Below are 19,601 nucleotides of genomic sequence, written 5' to 3' on the forward strand. Positions count from 1 at the left end.
CACCACACCTTCCCCTCCATCAAGCCTGCGCCAGGAACAGATGTGAGGTTTCAGGAGCTGGGACTCACACTTGCCCCTATAAAGACAGGCTGAGTGTGGCCCCACCCAGGTACCTGCTGCAGGTGGCTCCTAATGTCCGAGGCACAGAGCTGGAGCACGTGTAAGTAGGAGACCTCGGTGTCGATGAGTTCCCTGACCGCCAGACTCTGATGCAGCAAGGATCTCTCCTCAGGGATCCGACCTTCCTTGTCTGGACTCCCTGTCCTAGAGGACAGCTCATCATCCCCATGATCAGTCATGTCAGCAGGTTCTGGGAAAGACAAACACATCCGGACTCACTTCTGGGAGCTCTACTGGGACATGCTGTCTCTAATCCAAAGATAACTGTTCATCAGATGGCCTAAAAACATCTTTAGCTGCCTACAGAGTCAAGATGAACTGCGTATAAGCATTTGTGGGCAGTATCTGAACAATTTTAAAAGGTAGAACGCAGCTCAGATAATTGTTGACATTTTAAATTCATTTCCCAGGATTCAGACAATGTGCTTGCCTGGCTTTTCTTCTATTTTCCTCCCAGCTCTTGACCTAGATTTCTTTATCTGGTTCAGCTGAGTCTCTCTCGCCCTCCTTCTCTACCCACTACTACCCCATTCAGGCCATACTACCTATCGCTTGGACTATTTCCACCGCCTCCAGGATCATTTTTTCAAATCCACACCCCTCTCCCACCTGCTGCCACCCACATCCATTCATCCTGGATATGCTTCCAGTTTAAACTTCCTGAAACAAAGTTTGTGATCCTGGTATTCTCTGCTGTGAGACTGTAATAGCCATCTGCTGCTCTGTGGTCTACCTCTGACTTCGTTTTCCTCTTCCCTGACACACTCCAGTGAAAGAAAGTTATGTGCTTTTCTCCATACCTGCATGGTCATTTCCTGCCTCCATGCTTTTGCACCTGCTGTGACCCCTCCAATGTCCCTATGCTCTGACATTCATCTCTAAGGCCTTTGCTGATCCTCCCAGCCAGATATACTTTTCTCCTTTATCTCTAAGTTTAAAAAGTACAAATGGCAATACTGTGGACAAAAAAAATCTCCCTACTACAGAACACCTAGAAATGCTAGATCAGCTATAACAAACTTCCTTTTCACTGCATGGCAAGGCTTGCAAGAAAGTAAAGGAGGGACTTCCCTGGTGGCACAGTGGTTAAGAATCCGCCTGCCAATGCAGGGGACGTGGGTTCAAGCCCTGGTCCGGGAAGATCCCACGTGCCGCGGAGCAACTAAGCCCGTGCGTCACAACTACTGAGTCTGTGCTCTAGAGCACATGAGCCACAACTACTGAAGCCTGCGCACCTAGAGCCTGTGCTCCGCAACAAGAGAAGCCACCACAATGAGAAGCCTGTGCACTGCAACGAAGAGTAGCCACCGCTCGCCACAACTAGAGAAAGCCTGCACACAGCAACGAAGACCCAAAGCAGCCAAAAATAAATAAATTAAAAAAAAAAAAAAAAAAAAAAGAAAAGGATTTAGCAGGGATCCCCAAACAGGGAGCTGAAAACCAGATCAGGAGCAGCTAAGCTGATGCAGCTCTAGCCAAAGTGGACAGGATGGGCAGGGAAGAGGGCACTGCCCAGCTCTGTGATCCAGAGACTTGGGCATCAGTGCCCAGGCAGAATCAGGAAGCAAGCTTCTCTCCAGAACTGGGATCCCTCAAGCACGCCAGTGAAATGGTGGATTAGAAAAAAAAGTCTCCCTACCCACACAGAAGATGACAAAGATGTTGCTGCATCTTGGCTTGGGTCCTGAGTAAAGGAAAAAGTCCTTTCTGAAAATTCATAACAACAGGCCTGCTTTCACTGGGTTGTAGGTTCAGATGTATACTACACATGTGGTCCAAGGAGCTCAATGCTGATAAATAAACAAAAAAACAAGTCCTGGAATAGTGCTACTATGAGTACCCACAGAAAAAATAAAATGTCTCCAGGAGGACACATCCTTAACCTAGACCACATGGTACTCCAAGAGATAACCCTGTCCTGAAGATAAGCTTAAAATCCAAAATTACAAGAACTCCAGTGTAAGTGCACATCATCAGAGACAACAAAGAGCAGGATTAGACCCAAGAACATCAGATAATCAAACTATCAAATAGAAACTATAAAATAAGCAGGAAAAGAAAAGATGTACAAAAAATAAAGACCGGTATGATTTATTTTTTGAATTTTACTTGGTTTGCTTTACTTCTTTTTTTTTTTTTAATTAATTAATTAATTAAATTTTGGCTGTGTTGGGTCTTCGTTTCTGTGTGTGGGCTTTCTCTAGTTGTGGCAAGCAGGGGCCACTCTTCATCGCGGTGCGCGGGCCTCTCACTGTCGCGGCCTCTCTTGTGGAGCACAAGCTCCAGACGCGCAGGCTCAGTAGTTGTGGCTCACGGGCCTAGCTGCTCCGTGGCATGTGGGATCTACCCAGACCAGGGCTCGAACCTGTGTCCCCTGCATTGGCAGGCAGATTCTCAACCACTGCGCCACCAGGGAAGCCCCGGTATGATTTTTTAAAGCACCAAGCAGGGCTTCCCTGGTGGTGCAGTGGTTGAGAGTCCACCTGCCAACACAGGGGACACGGGGTTGTGCCCCGGTCCGGGAAAATGCCACAGGCCGCGGAGCGGCTGGGCCCGTGAGCCATGGCCGCTGAGCCTGTGCGTCTGGAGCCTGTGCTCCGCAACGGGAGAGGCCACAACAGTGACAGGCCTGCGTACCGCAAAAAAACAAAACAAAACAAAGGAAACGCACCAAGCAGAACTTACAGAAATTAAAAATTTAGTCTTTGACATTAAAAACTAAATGGACAGTTTAAACACTCAGGAAAGAGAAATAGTAAAGGGTCAGAAAGATCCAAAGAAATTATCCAGACTGCTAAAAAGAAAGAGAAAATCATGGAAAATATGAAAGAGAATTAAGGGATCTGGATATTGAAATAAGAAGATCATGTACCAAATCTGTGTTCCAGAAGACAAGAATAAACAGAGTGAGAAGAGGCAATATATGAAGAGATGAGACTCATAATTGTCCAGAATTTATAAAAGATATGAATTCTTAGGTCTAGGAAGTACAAGTCCTAAGCAGGATAAGTTAAAAAAAAAAAAACACATCTAAACACACTGAGAGGAAATTTCAGAACCTTGAAGTCCTGGAGAATTTACCTTATAGTTTCCTTGTCAGGAAACTATGTTCCACCAAAATAAAGAAAGAAATCACGATACAAGATACAGGGAACTGGTGATCTAATATGTGAGAGAGGCTGAGGAAATCCCTAGGATAGGTGAAACGAAATTCTGAGTTTGACTGTTGGTGACAGACAGCAAACAATCTGTGCTAGAGTATTAGAATGTCTTGAGAACAAATTTATTAAATCAGTAGAGAATATGGTCCTTATGTAGGCATAATTACACAGACGGGGACTTCCCTGGTGGCCCAGTGGGTAAGACTCCGCACTCCCAAGGCAGGGGGCCTGGGTTCGATCCCTGGTCGGGAACTAGATCCCGCATACATGCTGTAACTGAGAGTCTGCATGCTGCAACTAGGAAGTCAGCATGCTGCAACTAAGAAGCCTGCATGCTGCAACTAAAGATCCTGCATGCCACAACTAAGACCCGGCACAGCCTAAATAAATAAACATTAAAAAAAAAATTACACAGATAAGACATATGCAACTAAGAAACAAACCAATAAATAAAAACAATTGTTATGGGCTTCCCTGGTGGCACAGTGGTTGAGAGTCCGCCTGCTGATGCAGGGCACACAAGTTTGTGCCCTGGTCTGGGAAGATCCCACATGCCGCGGAGCGGCTGGGCCCATGAGCCATGGCCGCTGAGCCTGCACGTCCAGAGCCTGTGCTCCGCAACGGGAGAGGCCACAACAGTGAGAGGCCCGCGTACCGCAAAAAACAAACAAAAAACCAATTGTTATAACAATTTTTATTAAAAAAATTGTGCAGAAAAGATAAAATTATGTGTCACTACCCGATTCAGTTATAAATAGAATCCACACAAGTAATAATACAAGTGATCTAATTCATATTATGTACCAAGAGGACAGGGGGATGGAGAGGGAGAAAAAATGAGCTAAAGCCTCATCATCCATAGTGGAAATTAAAGAACAATGTCTAAATCGAAAGCTCAAGAAAGAGCAGTATATATGTGTTATAAAACAATCAGCTGAAAACAACAGAAGGAATTGCCTGGTAGTGGCTGGAGCAGGAAAGAGAAGAGGACAGGCTGCTTTTCATAACAAATGTTGCAGAATCACCTGTCTCTCTTTCTCATCACAAATGTAGAACTATCCATCTCTTTAAATTACAGCTTTGAAGTGAACTAAAAACTAAATGTAAGAAAAAGTGAGAATTCCTCAATTTTGCTGGAGATCAATATTCAAAAATAAATCATATTCCTGTGTATACCAACAACAATTTTTAAGAGTGCAATTTAAGGAAAAATAGCAGCATAATAATAAAAGGATTTAATAATAACACATAATATTTATTCCTTCCTAAATATCTTAATTTAACAAAAGATGGGGAGTTCCCTGGTGGCCTAGTCGTTAGGATTCCAGGCTTTCACTGCCGTGGCCCAAGTTCAATCCCTAGTTGGGGAACTGAGGTCTCACAAGCTATGCATTCAAAAAAAAAAAAAAAGATGTACAAGATCTTTATGAAGAAAATTATAAACACTTATCTAAATATATTTAAGAACTAGCTGGGAATTCCCTGGCAGTCCAGTGGTTAGGACTCTGAGCTTCCACTGCAGGGAGCCCAGGTCTGATCCCTGATCAGGAACTAAGATCCCACAAGCCACACGGCACAGCCTGAAAAAATAAAAACAAAAACAAAACCACAAAAAAGAACTAGTTACAAGTAGAGATACACTATGTTCATGGATAGGAAAAGTTAATATCATAAAGATGAAAATTGACCCAAACTGATTCAATACAATTTCAATAAAACTCCCGATAGGGTTTGGGGGTTTGGGGGTTTTATTTTTTGTTTTTTTTTTTAGTAGAACATAATACAATGATTCTAAAATATATATGGACAAAAAGGCTCAGAATGACTAAGGCAATTCTGAAGAACAAGGTGGGGGGGCCTGTCCTACCAGATATCTAGATACATTTGAAAGTCATAATAATTTTGAAGTATTATATTGACACAGGGGCAAACAGCTCAGTAGAACAGATTAGAGAGCCCAGAAGCAGACCACAGTAAATATGGAAACTTGATATATGACGTAAGTGTCATTATAAGTCACTGGGAAAAGGATGGTCCGTGAGATAACTGGCCTCCCCTATAAAAAATAAATAAACAAATGCAATCCCACAGCACACACCAAATAAACTCCAGATGGATTAAAGACCTAAATGTTAAATGTGAAGCTCTAAATTCTTAGAAGAAAACGGGAAAATATTTTTAAACTCTCTAGATAAGAAGAATTTTTTTCAACAAGACATAAAATGTACAAACCCCCAAAGAAAAAATTGATAAATCTGACTACAATAATATTTGAATGTTCTGTTCATAAACAATTCTAAAATAAAAAGGAAAAGAGGGGCCTTAGATCAGAAGATATTTGTAGTGAATACAACCGACAAAAGTTTAATACCATGTGAATTGGTTCAGCTACTATGGAGAACAGTATGGAGGTTCCTTAAAAAAATAAAAATAGAATTACCATATGACCCAGCAATCCCACTACTGGGCATATACCCTGAGAAAACCAAAATTCAAAAAGAGTCATGTACCAAAATGTTCATTGCAGCTCTATTTACAATAACCCGGAGATGGAAACAATCTAAGTGCCCATCATTGGATGAATGGATAAAGAAGATGTGGCACATATATACAATAGAATATTACTCAGCCTTAAAAAGAAACGAAATTGAGCTATTTGTAATGAGATGGATAGACCTAGAGTCTGTCATACAGAGTGAAGTAAGTCAGAAAGAAAAAGACAGATACCGTATGCTAACACATATATATGGAATTTAAGAAAAAAAAATGTCATGAAGAACCTAGGGGTAAGACAGGAATAAAGACGCAGACCTACTGGAGAACGGACTTGAGGATATGGGGAGGGGGAAGGGTGAGCTTTGACAGGGCGAGAGAGAGTCATGGACATATACACACTAACAAATGTAGTAAGGTAGATAGCTAGTGGGAAGCAGCCGCATGGCACAGGGATATTAGCTCGGTGCTTTGTGACAGCCTGGAGGGGTGGGATAGGGAGAGTGGGAGTGAGGGAGATGCAAGAGGGAAGACATATGGGAACATATGTATATGTATAACTGATTCACTTTGTTATAAAGCAGAAACTAACACACCATTGTAAAGCAATTATACCCCAATAAAGATGTTAAAAAAAAAGTTTAATACCTAGACTATATAAAGAACTTCTATGAATCATTAAAACAAGGCAATCTGTAAGAAAACTAGACAAAGGATATGGTTGCAAATACAGTGTTTAAGTTCATTTAGTGTCAATTTTAACCCCCTCCTATGAGATCTTGCTGTAATGCTGAAACTGGAGAGCTAAAACCCAGCTTTCCAGACTCCCTTGCAGCTAAGATTGTAAGATTCCACCAATCAGATGATCTCATGTGAGCCAGAATTTAGAAATTACATAAGTAGGAAGAGAAGTGATGCTTGAAGTAACTATTTAATGGGGCAGGTACTGCATTGTTCTGAAATCAATAGTTCTGGCAACAGATTGTAGCTAAAGTCATAGAATCTTGAAGCCAGCAGTAGGGACAGCAGCTTCCCAATTCTTCAGTTTCTGTATTGTTACAGAGGGTAGTGGCTTCTTTGGAGCAGCTTTCGAGCTGTATTATTGTATTATTACTTTTTTTTGGGGGGGGGTCCGCACCATGTAGCATGAGGGATCTTAGTTCCCCAACCAGGGATTGAACCCATGCCCCCTGTATTGGGAGTGCAGAGTCTTAACCACTGGACCACCAAGGAAGTCCCTGGGACTCATTCCTAAAGCCCATTCTGTGGACTGCTTCTCCAGGCCTTCCACCAACTTGGTAAGCTCTTAAGACCCTCTTTTATTTATTTATTTTTTAAATTTTTATTTATTTATTTTTGACTGCACTGGGTCTTCGTTGCTGTGCACGGGCTTTCTCTAGTTGTGGCAAGCAGGGGCTACTCTTTGTTGAGGTGCACGGGTTTCTCACTGCAGTGGCTTCTCTTGTTGTGGAACACGGGCTCTAGGTGTGCGGGCTTCAGTAGTGGCAGCACGTGGGCTCAGCAGTTGCGGTTTGTGGGCTCTATAGCATGGGCTCAGTAGTTGCGGCGCACAGGCTGAGTTGCTCTGCGGCATGTGGGATCTTCCCAGACCAGGGATCAAACCCATGTCCCCTGCATTGGCAGGCAGATTCTTAACCACTGAACCACCAGGGAAGTCCCAAGACCCTCTTTTAAATCCCTTTCTGGTTAAAATAGAATGTTTCGTGTTATCTCCAACTAAATCCTGGCTAATACCAGCACGAAAAGTTAATTCACAAAAGAAGAAATTTAAATGGCTAATATGCAAATGAAAAGATGTTCAATTCACTCTTAACTAGGCAAATGCGAATTATTAAAACCCTAGTAAGGGAATTCTCTGGTAATCCAGTGGTTAAGACTCCATGCTTTCACTGCCGAGGGCCCAGGTTCAATCCCTGGTCAGGGAACTAAGATTCCACAAGCTGTGTGGTGCAGCAAAAGAAAACAAAACCACAATGAGATACCATTCCATGCCCAAGAGATCAGCAAAATATGAAAATAAAACAAAATGCTGGTAGGACTGCAGATGAATGGGAAATCTCATATACTGGTACGATAATGTGAATTGTTGCAACCATCCTAAAGAGCAACTTGGCAATATTTAGAAAAGTTGAAAATTCACACAGTCAGGCCAAGGAGTTCTACTCCTAGGTATACCTCGACTTCAAGAAACTTTCCACATACACACAAGAAATGTAGACATGAATGCTCATTGCAGCACTGCTGAAATAACAAAAAATTAGAAAAAAACTAAAAGCCCCAATGAAAGTAGATAAATAACTTGTGGTATAGCCATATAATGGAATTCTGAACAACACTGAAAGTAAATAAACTATAGATTCATGTATCAATATGGATATCCTCACAAACACTGTACACAGGAAAAAAAATATATAAACAAGTCCCAGAAGGATACACAGAGTATGAATGTTTAAAATGTGAAAAGAAAAAAATAATAATAAAATTTAAAAGTTTTTAAAAGTTTAAAATATGTGAAACAATGCTAGATATTGTTTAGGGACACATACACATGTAGCACAGGTATTAAATTTTTCATGGAAGTGGTTAGCAATAAAACCCAGTGATTAAAGAAATTTTCACATATTGAGGTATAGCGAAGTCATTCTGGCTTATACATGATTTAACTTGATTTTCCGCTAACTAAAACAGCCTGTTTGTGGCCTATCTGACATACATTGTCATATCTGCTTTAATTATTAAAGAAAAGGGTACAATGATCACAAGTAAAGAATGTCCATGTTAAAAATAAAGATTAAATGCCTCCTTTCCTAGACCACCAATGCTGGTGCTGCTTCGATGATAAGACTCCTTTCCCAGGAGCCAAAGTCATACTGACTCACTGTGTACGTGCTGATCTGTTTTTTGAAACCCTGAAGGAATATATTCCTGACTTGTTTGATGTTCTTTGTTCCGACATAATAATGTAAAACTGTGCTGAAAACCATGCTTCTCTGGAGCAGCTCTTTAGAGTTATCTGAGAGGCTGTCTCCCAGGCTATAGTCCTCAGTTTAGCCCAAATAAAACTCTTTTTTATTCCTATTATATTTTGTTTATTGATTATTTCCATCCACACAGGATAAAAGTAACCTCTGGAAAGGGAGGTAGAGGAATAGAATTGGGGAGAGTATCAAAGGGGACTTAATGGTATCTGAGGGGCTTTTTAAGTTAACCTTTTAATTCTGAGATAATTAGAGATTCACATGCAGTTGTAAGAAATAATACAGAGGTTCTGTGTATCCTTTACCCAACTTCCCCAGTGACAACATTAGGCAAAACTATAGTACAATCTCACAGCCAAGTTGTTGACACCAATACAGTCAAGATGCAGAACAGTTCCATCTTAAGGATCCTTCATGTTGCCTTTTTACCCACTTGGCTCCAGCCCCATCCCATCTTTAACCCCCATCTTTAATAGAGAACAGATAAGAATCTGTTCTCTATTTCTATACTCTTGTCAGTTCAAGAATGTATGTAGGTAGTTCCCTGGTGGTCTAATGGTTAGGACTCGGCACTTTCACTCCCGTGGCCAGGATTTAATCCCTGGTCAGAGAACTGAGATCCCACAAGCCGCGTGACGCAGCCAAAATAAATAAATAAATAAAATAAATAAAAGCTTTAAAAAAAAAAAGAATGTATGTAAATCACACAGTACATATATTTGAATCATATAATACATAACCTTTTGGGACTGACTTTATTCAATCAGCGTAATTCCTTGGAGATTCATGTAAGCTGTTGTGTGTTATCAATAGGTCCTTCCTTTTCATTGCTGAGTATCAGAGATGTTTTATTTGGTTTTTAAAAAACTGAAGCAAATATGTCAAAAAAGTTCAAATTAAACAAAGCTAGGTAGTAAGAACATGGGCATTTGTTGTTTTGCTCTTTGTTCTTTTCTGGACGGTTAAAATATTTCCTAATATTTAAAGTGACATGCATCCCATTCAGCCTTGTACTCAGGTTACTTAGGGCTATGCCTTCCAGACTAGACACTAAGCTCTTGGAGACAAGATGAGCACCCATCCATATGTCTTCCTCTCTGTCTCACAATGCTGATACATATACGAATATGTATTTGCATATATAAATGGTCCTTTTCATGTATTAGTAGCAGAAGTTTCTGTCCTGGGTCATAAGCACTGACCCATGGATCAGTGCTTATATACAGGTGCTTGGTGAGAGTAAGGTTGTTCAGAAGGCAGAAGGCCCAGAAAGATCCTGGAACATATCTGATGCACAGCTCTAGTACAGCTCCTGAATGCTGCCTTTGGCCTGCTGACCTGTCCCTGGCCCGAATCACTGACATTCATCACCCAGTGCACTGCTTTTCTAGAAAGATCCCAATAGGATTTTAGGAGAGCTACTCAGGTTCCACTACTCAGAACTGTTGCTAAATAAACAAAAAACATAAATAATACTTCACAGAGAACTGCTAAATATTTAAAATAGCACTTAGGTTAACTGCAATCCAGACCTCCAAGCAGGCCTGGCAGAACTTCTCCGTAGCAGCATTTTGTTATTCTCTTAGTTTACAGCCCATGTAATGGAAAGACACATTTTTATTTCTTTAAAAATATATTATTTGGCAATGAAAAGGAATGAGCTACTAATGTGTGCTATAACGTAAATGGGTCTTGAAAACATTACACTAAATGAAAGAAGTTAGCCACAAAGGACCACATACTTGATGATTCTATTTATAGGAAATGTCCAGAATAGGCAAATCTACAGAAACAGAAAGTGGGTTAGTAGTTTCCAGGGCTGAAGGGATAATGATTTGGAAGTGTGGTAGCTGGGTTTCTTTTTTTTGGGGGGTTTTTTTTTTTTTTTGAGGTACGCGGGCCTCTCACTGTTGTGGCCTCTCCCGTTGCAGAGCACAGGCTCCGGACGCGCAGGCTCAGCAGCCATGGCTCACGGGCCCAGCCGCTCCGCGGCATGTGGGATCTTCCCGGACCGGGGCACGAACCCGTGTCCCCTGCATCGGCAGGCGGACTCTCAACCACTGCGCCACCAGGGAAGCCCGTAGCTGGGTTTCTTTTGGGGATGGTGAAACGTTCTAAACTTATTAGTGGTGATGGTTGCACAACTCAGTGAACATACTAAAAACCATTGACTTGTACACTTTAAATGGGTGAATTAGGGACTTCCCTGGCAGTCCAGTGGTTAAGATTCTGTGCTTCCACTGCAGGGGGCGCAGGTTCAATCCCTGGTCAGGAACTAAGATCCTGCATGCTATGCGGCATGGCCAAAAAAAAAGGGTGAATTATATTATGTGAATTATATCTCAATAAAGCTGTTACCCCCCAAAATATTATATAATACGAAATGTTGGCAAGGATGCGGAGAAACTGGATCTCTCATACATTGCTGATGGGAATGTAAAATGGTACAGTTACTTTAGAAAATAGTTTGTCAGTTTCTTTAAAAACTAAACATACACTTACCAGCAATCACACCCCAGGGCATCTATTCCAGAGGAAGAAAACTTACGCCTATACAAAAACCTGTCTACGAATGTTCGTCAAAACTTTATTTGTAATAGCTAAAAACTGAAAACAACCAAAATGTTGTTTTATTAAGTGAATTTAATAGGTGGATGGCTAAAAAAAAAAAAAGTTGTATATCTAAGGTCACAGAATACTCAGAAATAAAAAGGGATGAACTACTGATACCCTCAAGAACCATCCAGTTGTGCTGCCTGAAAACAGAACAACCTGAAAAGCTTACTGTGTGATCATTTATAAAACATCTAAAATTATAGAGACAGAGAACAGATTAGTGGTCACTTGGTTAGGGATGAGGGTGGTGGGCACCTGGGTGTGGCAATAAAGGAACAGCACAGGGAGAACTTCATGGTGATAGAATAGATCTGCATCTTAATTGAAATGGTGGTTACAGAAATCTACACACGTGATAAAACAACATCTAACAATCAAACACGTGATTATATCAATGCCAATTTCCTGGTTTTCCTGCTATTGAGATAAGACATAACCACTGGAGGAACCTGGTGAAGATACACATAACCTCTCTGTACTATCCTTGGAACTTCATGCTGACCTATACTTATTTCAAAGTAAAAAGTTAAAAACAAACGAAATATTAGATAGCTTAAGTTATCCACTATCTTTGCAACACTCTCAGGACAAATGCAGCTTAAAAGCCTGGGAGAACAGGCTGGGTGCCTTTGTTCCATTTCCTGGTCTGGTCTGATAAGGAGGTTTGTCTTGGAGAATATATTTAGGAAAATATGTATTTCAATATATCCTAAAGAATATATTTGGGAAAATATGTCTTTCAATATAGTCCAGTCCATGCTCAGTCCTGAGATCTCTTTGATGCCCTGTGATAAGCAATTAAGAACTAAAATCAGTCTAGCACATAGTGGGTACTAAAAAAAAAAAATGTTTCTTGAATGTTATGCAGTGACTGCTTCTGACTCTAGGATAGGATAGGATAAAACAGTTAATTCTCTTCTCTCTCCTCCTCTGTCCACACTCGCACAGAATAATTTGGGCATTCACACATTTATTCAACAAATATTTGGAGTAGCTATTCCATGCCAAGCATTTTTCTGGACTGTGAGGATACAAAGTTAAAGGCGGGAAAAAAAGGGCGCTACAATAAAGATAGGGCATTTTATTTTTGTTTCTTGTTGTTTTGTTTTATTTAATTTTGGAATGGCTCTAGGGTTCTTTCATTTTTGTAATTTTATTTTTTTTATACAGCAGGTTCTTATTAGTTATCTACTTTATATATATTAGTGTATATATGTCAATCCCTATCTCCCAATTCATCCCACCACTTTCCCCCTTGCTGTCCATATGTTTGTTCTCTACATCTGTGTCTTTATTTCTGCCTTACAAACTGGTTCATCTATACCATTTTTCTAGATTCCATGTATATGCACTAATATATGATATTTGTTTTTCTCTTTCTGACTTACTTCACTCTTTATGACAGTCTCTAGGTCCATCCATGTCCACGTCTCTACAAATGACCCAATTTCACTCCTTTTCTATGGCTGAGTAATATTCCATTGTATATATGCACCACATCTTCTTTATCCATTCATCTGTTGATGCGCATTTAGGTTGCTTCCATGACCTGGCTATTATAAATAGAGCTGCAATGAGGGTTTCCCTGGTGGTGCAGTGGTTAAGAATCCGCCTGCCAATGTAGGGGAGACTGGTTCGAGCCCTGTCCAGGAAGATGCCACATGCTGCAGAGCAACTAAGCCCATGCACCACAACTACTGAGCCTGTGCTCTAGAGCCTGCAAGCCACAACTACTGAGCCTGTGTACTTAGAGCCCGTGCTCTGCAACAAGAGAAGCCACCGCAATGAGAAGCCCATGCACCGCAACGAAGAGTAGCCCCCGCTCACCACAACTAGAGAAAGCCCGCACGCAGCAACGAAGACCCAATGCAGCCAAAAATAAATAAAATTTTGAAAACATAGTGCTGCAATGAACATTGGGGTGCATGTGTCTTTTTGAATTATGGTTTTCACTGAGTATATACCCAGTAAGGATAGGGCATTTAAAATATCTGGTTATTTGCTCCAAGTTTTGCAGAGGGACTAAGTAAATGTTATGGACATCCTGATGATTTCACCCCTTTTAAGACAGAAGTAACAAGGAAAATGATACTGTGAACCTAATTCTGACCAATCAGAAGTGAATGGAGGGCTTCCCTGGTGGTACAGTGGTTGAGAATCCGCCTGCCAATAGAGGGACACGGGTTCGATCCCTGGTTCAGGAAGATCCTACATGCCGTGGAGCAACTGAGCCCGTGCGCAACTGCTAAGCCTGTGCTCTAGAGCCCATAGGCCACAACTACTGAGCCTGCATGCCACAACTACTGAAGCCCGCATGCCTAGAGCACGTGGTCCACACCAAAAGAAGCCACCGCAATGAGAAGCCCATGCACAGCAACAAAGAGTAGCCCCCGCTCACCGCAACTATAGAAAGCTCGCATGCAGCAATGAGGACCCAATGCCAAAAATAAATAAATAAATTTATATTAAAAAAAGAGGTGGTTAGGGCTTCCCTGGTGGCGCAGTGGTTGAGAGTCCGCCTGCCGATGCAGGGGACACGGGTTTGTGCCCCTGTCTGGGAAGATCCCACATGCTACGGAGCGGCTAGGCCCGTGAGCCATGGCTGCTGAGCCTGCGTGTCCGAAGCCTGTGCTCCACAACGGGAGAGGCCACAACAGTGAGAGGCCCGTGTACTGCAAAAAACAAAAAACAAAAAACAAACAAAAAAAAAGAGGTGGTTACTCTTTAAAAAAAAGAAGTGAATGGAGACAGGGACTTCCCTGGTGGCTCAGTGGTTAACACTCTGTGCTCCCAATGCAGGGGGCCCAGGTTCCATCCCTGGTCAGGGAACTAGATCCCACATGCATGCTGCAACTAAGAGTTTGCATGCCACAACTAAAGAGCCTGAGTGCTGAAACTAAGGAGCACTTGAGCCACAACAAAGGAGCCCGCCTGCCGCAACTAAGACCCAACACAACGAAAGATAAGAAAGAAAGAAAGAAAGAAATGGAAGTAAGCAGATCCCAGAGGAAAGTGAAACCATCATCTTAAAAGTTCTTTCAGAAGGCAAAATGTCATGGCAAGAAAAGATGAACATCCATCAGGCTCCCACCCCAGGTTACAGAGGGAGGTCAATTTAAACATTTAAGGGAAAAAAAAAGGAAGCAAAACCTCTAGGGATTAGGGTTCATGGGAAGACTGTTGAAGATGAAGTTAAACATCATGCTAACAAAAGACCCTGTTGAAGAATAAAGGGAGGAAATACCTATGGAAATGAGAATGGCCACACAGGGATCCTGGCTAACAGCCTCGTTTATAAAGATACATACAAGAGTCAGAGTGGTGGGTCCTGTACAAAGAGCTTCCAGAACTCTAAAACACAGAAGCGTCTGGGATTAACAAAATTGTAAGAATAACCTCCACAGCTCTGCCCCTACTATGACTGCCAACTAAATTTTAACATTCATGTTCAGATAAAGTAAAAAATAGGCACTCTATTTGATGGCTTTGCTTTCCTCTTCTTAGCCCTAAAGAGTGACTGCAGGGGTCACTATGAAGGTTAGGAGCCTAGACCCTGGAGCCAGAAAACCTGATTTCAAATTCTGATTCTGCGATCAATCAGCTGGCTTTCCTGGGATAATTATATAACCTTCCTTATAGGGTTGTTATAAGATTTCATATGGTAATCCATGTAAAGTGTATAGCAGAGTGTCTGCTACGTGGTGAGCTTTCAATAATGGTAGCTGTTGTTTTTGTTACTATTACTGTTAAACTGGAAAGAGTAGCATGACCGTGGATCAGAGGGATGAAGTTGTCTAAGGACACTTGGCTGATCATATTCAAGCAGATGGTGAGAACAGTTAATCATGATGATAATAATAAGTAATACGAACTACACAGCAGAGCCTAACTGACAATGCAGCTAATAACAAAGAAGTGGAGCTGAGAGATGGAGAGACCATGAGACTAAGCCCTGATGGCATTACTTAATCCAACCATGATGGAGACTGATTCCCTTCGGATTTTTATTTTTTAATGTGAGCTAACACATTTTCATTCCCCACTCCACTTTGGCCTAAACCACTCTGAGTTGGGTTTCTGCCACTTGATTAAAACAGATGGTCTATCAGCCCTTGGAAAGACCATCTGTCTATGAAACAGACATCACTGAGAGCCAGCATAGGTTAACAGAAAAAAGACAAACAGGTCATGCCAGACTATCCTCATTCCCTTAATGAAAGCTGACTAGATCAGTAGATCAAAGAAATATCACAGGCTAGTGTAACTGGACTAGGAAGGTACTGCTGGTCTCTCGTGACATCCTTAGGAATAAGGAATAAGATGAGGTAATGGAATAAGGTGTGGCAATGGGGAAGCAATAGGACAATAATATGGACTAAAAACTGATAAAATACCAAATTCAAAGAGCGTTGGTCAGGGGGCTTCCCTGGTGGCGCAGTGGTTGAGAGTCCGCCTGCCGATGCAGGGGACCCGGGTTCGTGCCCCAGTCCGGGAAGATCCCACATGCCGCAGGAGCGGCTGGGCCCATGAGCCATGGCCGCTGGCATCCGGAGCCTGTGCTCCACAGCGGGAGGGACCACAGCAGTGAGAGCCCCACGTACCGCAAAAAAAAAAAAAAAAAAAAGAGCGTTGGTCAGTGTCAACCTCTGGGATCTGCCCTGTTTCATTAAGGATAGCCATTAGTTCTTTTGGTGCTTCCCACCTCTAAGACCACCTGAGCCTAAACCTGCACCATTTTTCTCCTGAATCAGCACAACAGCCTCCTGACTGGATGCATACACAGCACCAGAGTGGAGTGGTCATTCAAAAACATAAAATTGACTGTTTTACTCCTCTGTCGAAACCCAGACAAGTCTTCCCTGAAAGTCATCCCCCTTCCAAAGAACCACTCCTTTCCCCCAATAATTATGTTTCCTATTCAATTTGTTTTACTGGTTCATTCAATAGAGCAGAAGCTCCACAAGGGCAAAGACCATGTTTCTTATATTCATCAACGCATTACCTAGTGTCTACTCTAGATCTAGCACATAGTAGATGCTCAATTAATTGAATTAATGAATGAATGGCACAGATGAACACTGGCAGAATAGTGATCAAATTGCCAATGACACTGTTACAAGTGGAGTTAGACACACAACTCTTGGAAGCCACAACAAAGTTTGAGGTCAGCTAAGAGACAGAAACTCCCCTTGAATTTTATATAATTGTAATGATGTAGTATGTACACTCTTTTGTCTGGCTTCTTCCTTTCAACAAAATAATTTTGTCATTCATCCATGTTGTAGCACGTATCAATAGTTTGTTACTTTTTATTGCTGTGTAGTATTATATTATATAAATATACCACAGTTTATCTATGCACTGGATAAAAAATTGGTTGCTTCCTGTTTCTCAATTACAATAAAGCTGGACCTAGGAATGCAATGCTTATTTTTCACTTCTTTTTTTTTTTTAGGAATGCAATGTTTAGATCACAGATAGGTATATACTTTTAAAAGAAAATGTCATACTTTTAAAAAGTGCTTGTACCATTTTACTTTCCCACCAACAGTGTATGAGTTCCAGCAACCTGGTCAACACTTGATGTAGCCAGTCTTTGTATGAAGTTTTATCTGTTTGTGGTTTTAATGTGCATTTCGCCAATGATTAATCATCTTGAACATCTTTTCAAGTGCTTATTTGCCACCAATATATTCTCTTTGGACATCATGGGTTTTTTGTTTGTTTGCTTAAATTACAAAAGAGGACTTCCCTCGCAGTCCAGTGGTTAAGACTCTGCCCTTCCACTGCAAGGGGCGTGGGTTCAATCCCTGGTTGGGGAAATAAGATTCTACATGTCATGTGGCACAGCCAAAAAAAAAAAAATTACAAAAGAGGCTCTCACTTATTACATAACTAGACAAACAATACAGAAATGTATAAATAATTAATAGTCTCCTACCCCCAACACACACATAGGCAACCAGAGGTGCACAAGAACCACCAGGAGCACTTATTAGGCATGCAAATTCTTGCCCCCACTCTTGGAAGATTCTGATTCAGTAGGTCACAGACGGGGCATTTTGACAAGCCCCTAGGTAATTCTGACACAAGTGATCTGTAGATTTCTTAAGAAAGTCTGCTCTTACTATTGTCCTCCTAAGGAATAGTTGAAGGAATGAAGACAGTGAGTCTGGAGAGGCAAACGCACGGAAGGGGTACACGGACTGCCTTCAAATAAGTAAGAGCCTTTGTCTAAGAGAATGACTGTGTGTGCTCTATGTTGTCCCATGGAACACCAAGAGTTTGGAACCTAAAGATCAAATCAAAAAAAACTTTCTGGGCTTCCCTGGTGGCACAGTGGTTGGGGGTCCGCCTGCCGATGCAGGGGACGCGGGTTTGTGCCCGGTCCAGGAAGATCCCACATGCCGCGGAGCGGCTGAGCCCGTGAGCCATGGCCGCTGAGCCTGCACATCAGGAGCCTGTGCTCCGCAACAGGAGAGGCCACAACGGTGAGAGGCCCGCGTACAGCAAAAAAAAAAAAAAAAAACTTTCTAAGAGAGCTACTGTGAAAAAAAATTAGGCAACAGAGCTAGCAAGGAAAAGAATGTGCCAAAATCACCAAGCTTGCAGAAAAAGGACTTCTCTGGGTTGAGAAATGACTGTTTGAGGTTGAGAAGACAGAGGGCAAAAGACGTTCCAGACATACACATATACATTCTCTCTTTCTTTCTCTCTGAGGAAAAACTGCCCCTTATAAATACACAGAGAGGAATGTAACCACCAGACAGGTAGTGTGTGTCTTAACCCAAATTAAATAACGGCTATTTGCCCTAAGCCATATTTCCCTGTCTCTATTGGCAAGGCCTAAAATGATAGGGAAAGGAGACAACACAGTATTTGGTAAGGGCAGTTCCTTTTATAGATAAGTAGGGCTGCCCAGGCCCTCTCCTCATAATTTTGGATCCATCGATTTTAAAGAGCTTAAGCCTGTCAATAAGCAACAGGCTTTGGACAATCAAGCTCAACAAATGCCATTTTGCTTCAGTTACAGCACCCAAAACAACCCCCCTCCCTAATCAGTTAAATAAAAAGCCATTTATTTGTTCTAGAACAGAATCAACCAAGGCACTGTTTACCACAGCAAGCTGCTGATCCAAGAGGGATATGAGCCAACTGCCAAGTAACTCCTGTACCCTGGCAGAAACTCAGCTGAGCCTCCATCTGTGGGCAAGATTAGGGAGGTGCCCAGGTTCCCATGTATGTCCTTCTCTTTCCTCTCATTTACAACTATACAGATGCTGGCTCCATTCAAAAGGGGCATGTGAGGCCCAATAATCCTTGTTAGAATGTCTGGTAGTTTCTACTTTCAGCATTTGACCTAGGGTCAAATATTGAGTGTTGGGCATTATTCTAAATAGGTGCACTCTTATTTAGGTTACTATCACCAAGGTATGTGCAGCCACTTATAAGTCATAACAGGGCTGACTTTATATTTGCATGTTTTAAATTAAAAAAATTTTTTTTCTTTTATGTCGGATACAGCCCAACTTCCCGCAGGTCATCACTCTTTCTTAACTGGCATGGCTTTGACTCACTGGGTTGTGTGCGCCAGCCCTTTTATTGAGCACCTACTACGAGCAGGGCACTGGGCTCAAAGTTCATCTGTAGTCCGACAACAACATGAAAGACGAAGCAATCTTACCTCAAGTTTACAAAAAAAACTGGGCCTTGGAGAGGTTAAACAATGTGTCCAAAATCAGGCAGCTAGGGGCGTCGGAAGCTGTCTGAACTCAGAGCAGGAACTCACTCCTTCACCTGCCTCCCTTTACAGGAGCAAATAAACTGCTCTGACACAGCACAGCCTGAGTGCCAGCCTTCAGTCATTTCTTACAGCAGGAATGCTTCATCCTGCTGTCAAATCTGAAACTGTGTGCAAGATTATGTGTGAACCCTGGGGAGGGGACCCAGACTTTTAAGGAGTCAGTGATCCCAAGAAGGTTAAGAGCCAGCACCTAGGCAGGCTGTCAGCTTCCCGATTCTCTAAGTTCCTGGCGCTCGCTGTCCAGGGAGCAGTGCGGCAGGGGTCGGAAGTTCTGGCTTCCAGTCCCAGTCTTGGCACTACTTCTCTGAGGGCTGTTGGCCCAGGCAGCTCACCTATGGACCACAGATTTCCTTTCTCTTTTCCCCTGGCCTTGACTCCCTATTTATAATTATACTTTCCTTGTCAAGA

The 19,601-nt window shown here is 42.0% G+C and overlaps 1 protein-coding gene across 3 annotated transcripts in view; it reads right to left on the reverse strand.

The window, feature by feature from the left end:
* Nucleotides 1-19,601, reverse strand: part of ARHGEF37 (Rho guanine nucleotide exchange factor 37) — a 75,116-nt gene that overhangs the window by 35,970 nt on the left and 19,545 nt on the right. For all 3 annotated transcript variants that reach the window (XM_024738278.1, XM_024738279.1, XM_024738280.1), the window contains one exon: nt 114-310. In XM_024738278.1, coding sequence (XP_024594046.1) covers nt 114-310 — 197 coding nt within the window. The remainder of the gene's footprint in view (nt 1-113; nt 311-19,601) is intronic.

The sequence above is a fragment of the Neophocaena asiaeorientalis genome, unplaced genomic scaffold, assembly GCF_003031525.2.
Source record: "Neophocaena asiaeorientalis asiaeorientalis breed wild unplaced genomic scaffold, Neophocaena_asiaeorientalis_V1.1 scaffold404, whole genome shotgun sequence".
NCBI classification, from domain to species: Eukaryota; Metazoa; Chordata; class Mammalia; order Artiodactyla; family Phocoenidae; genus Neophocaena; species Neophocaena asiaeorientalis.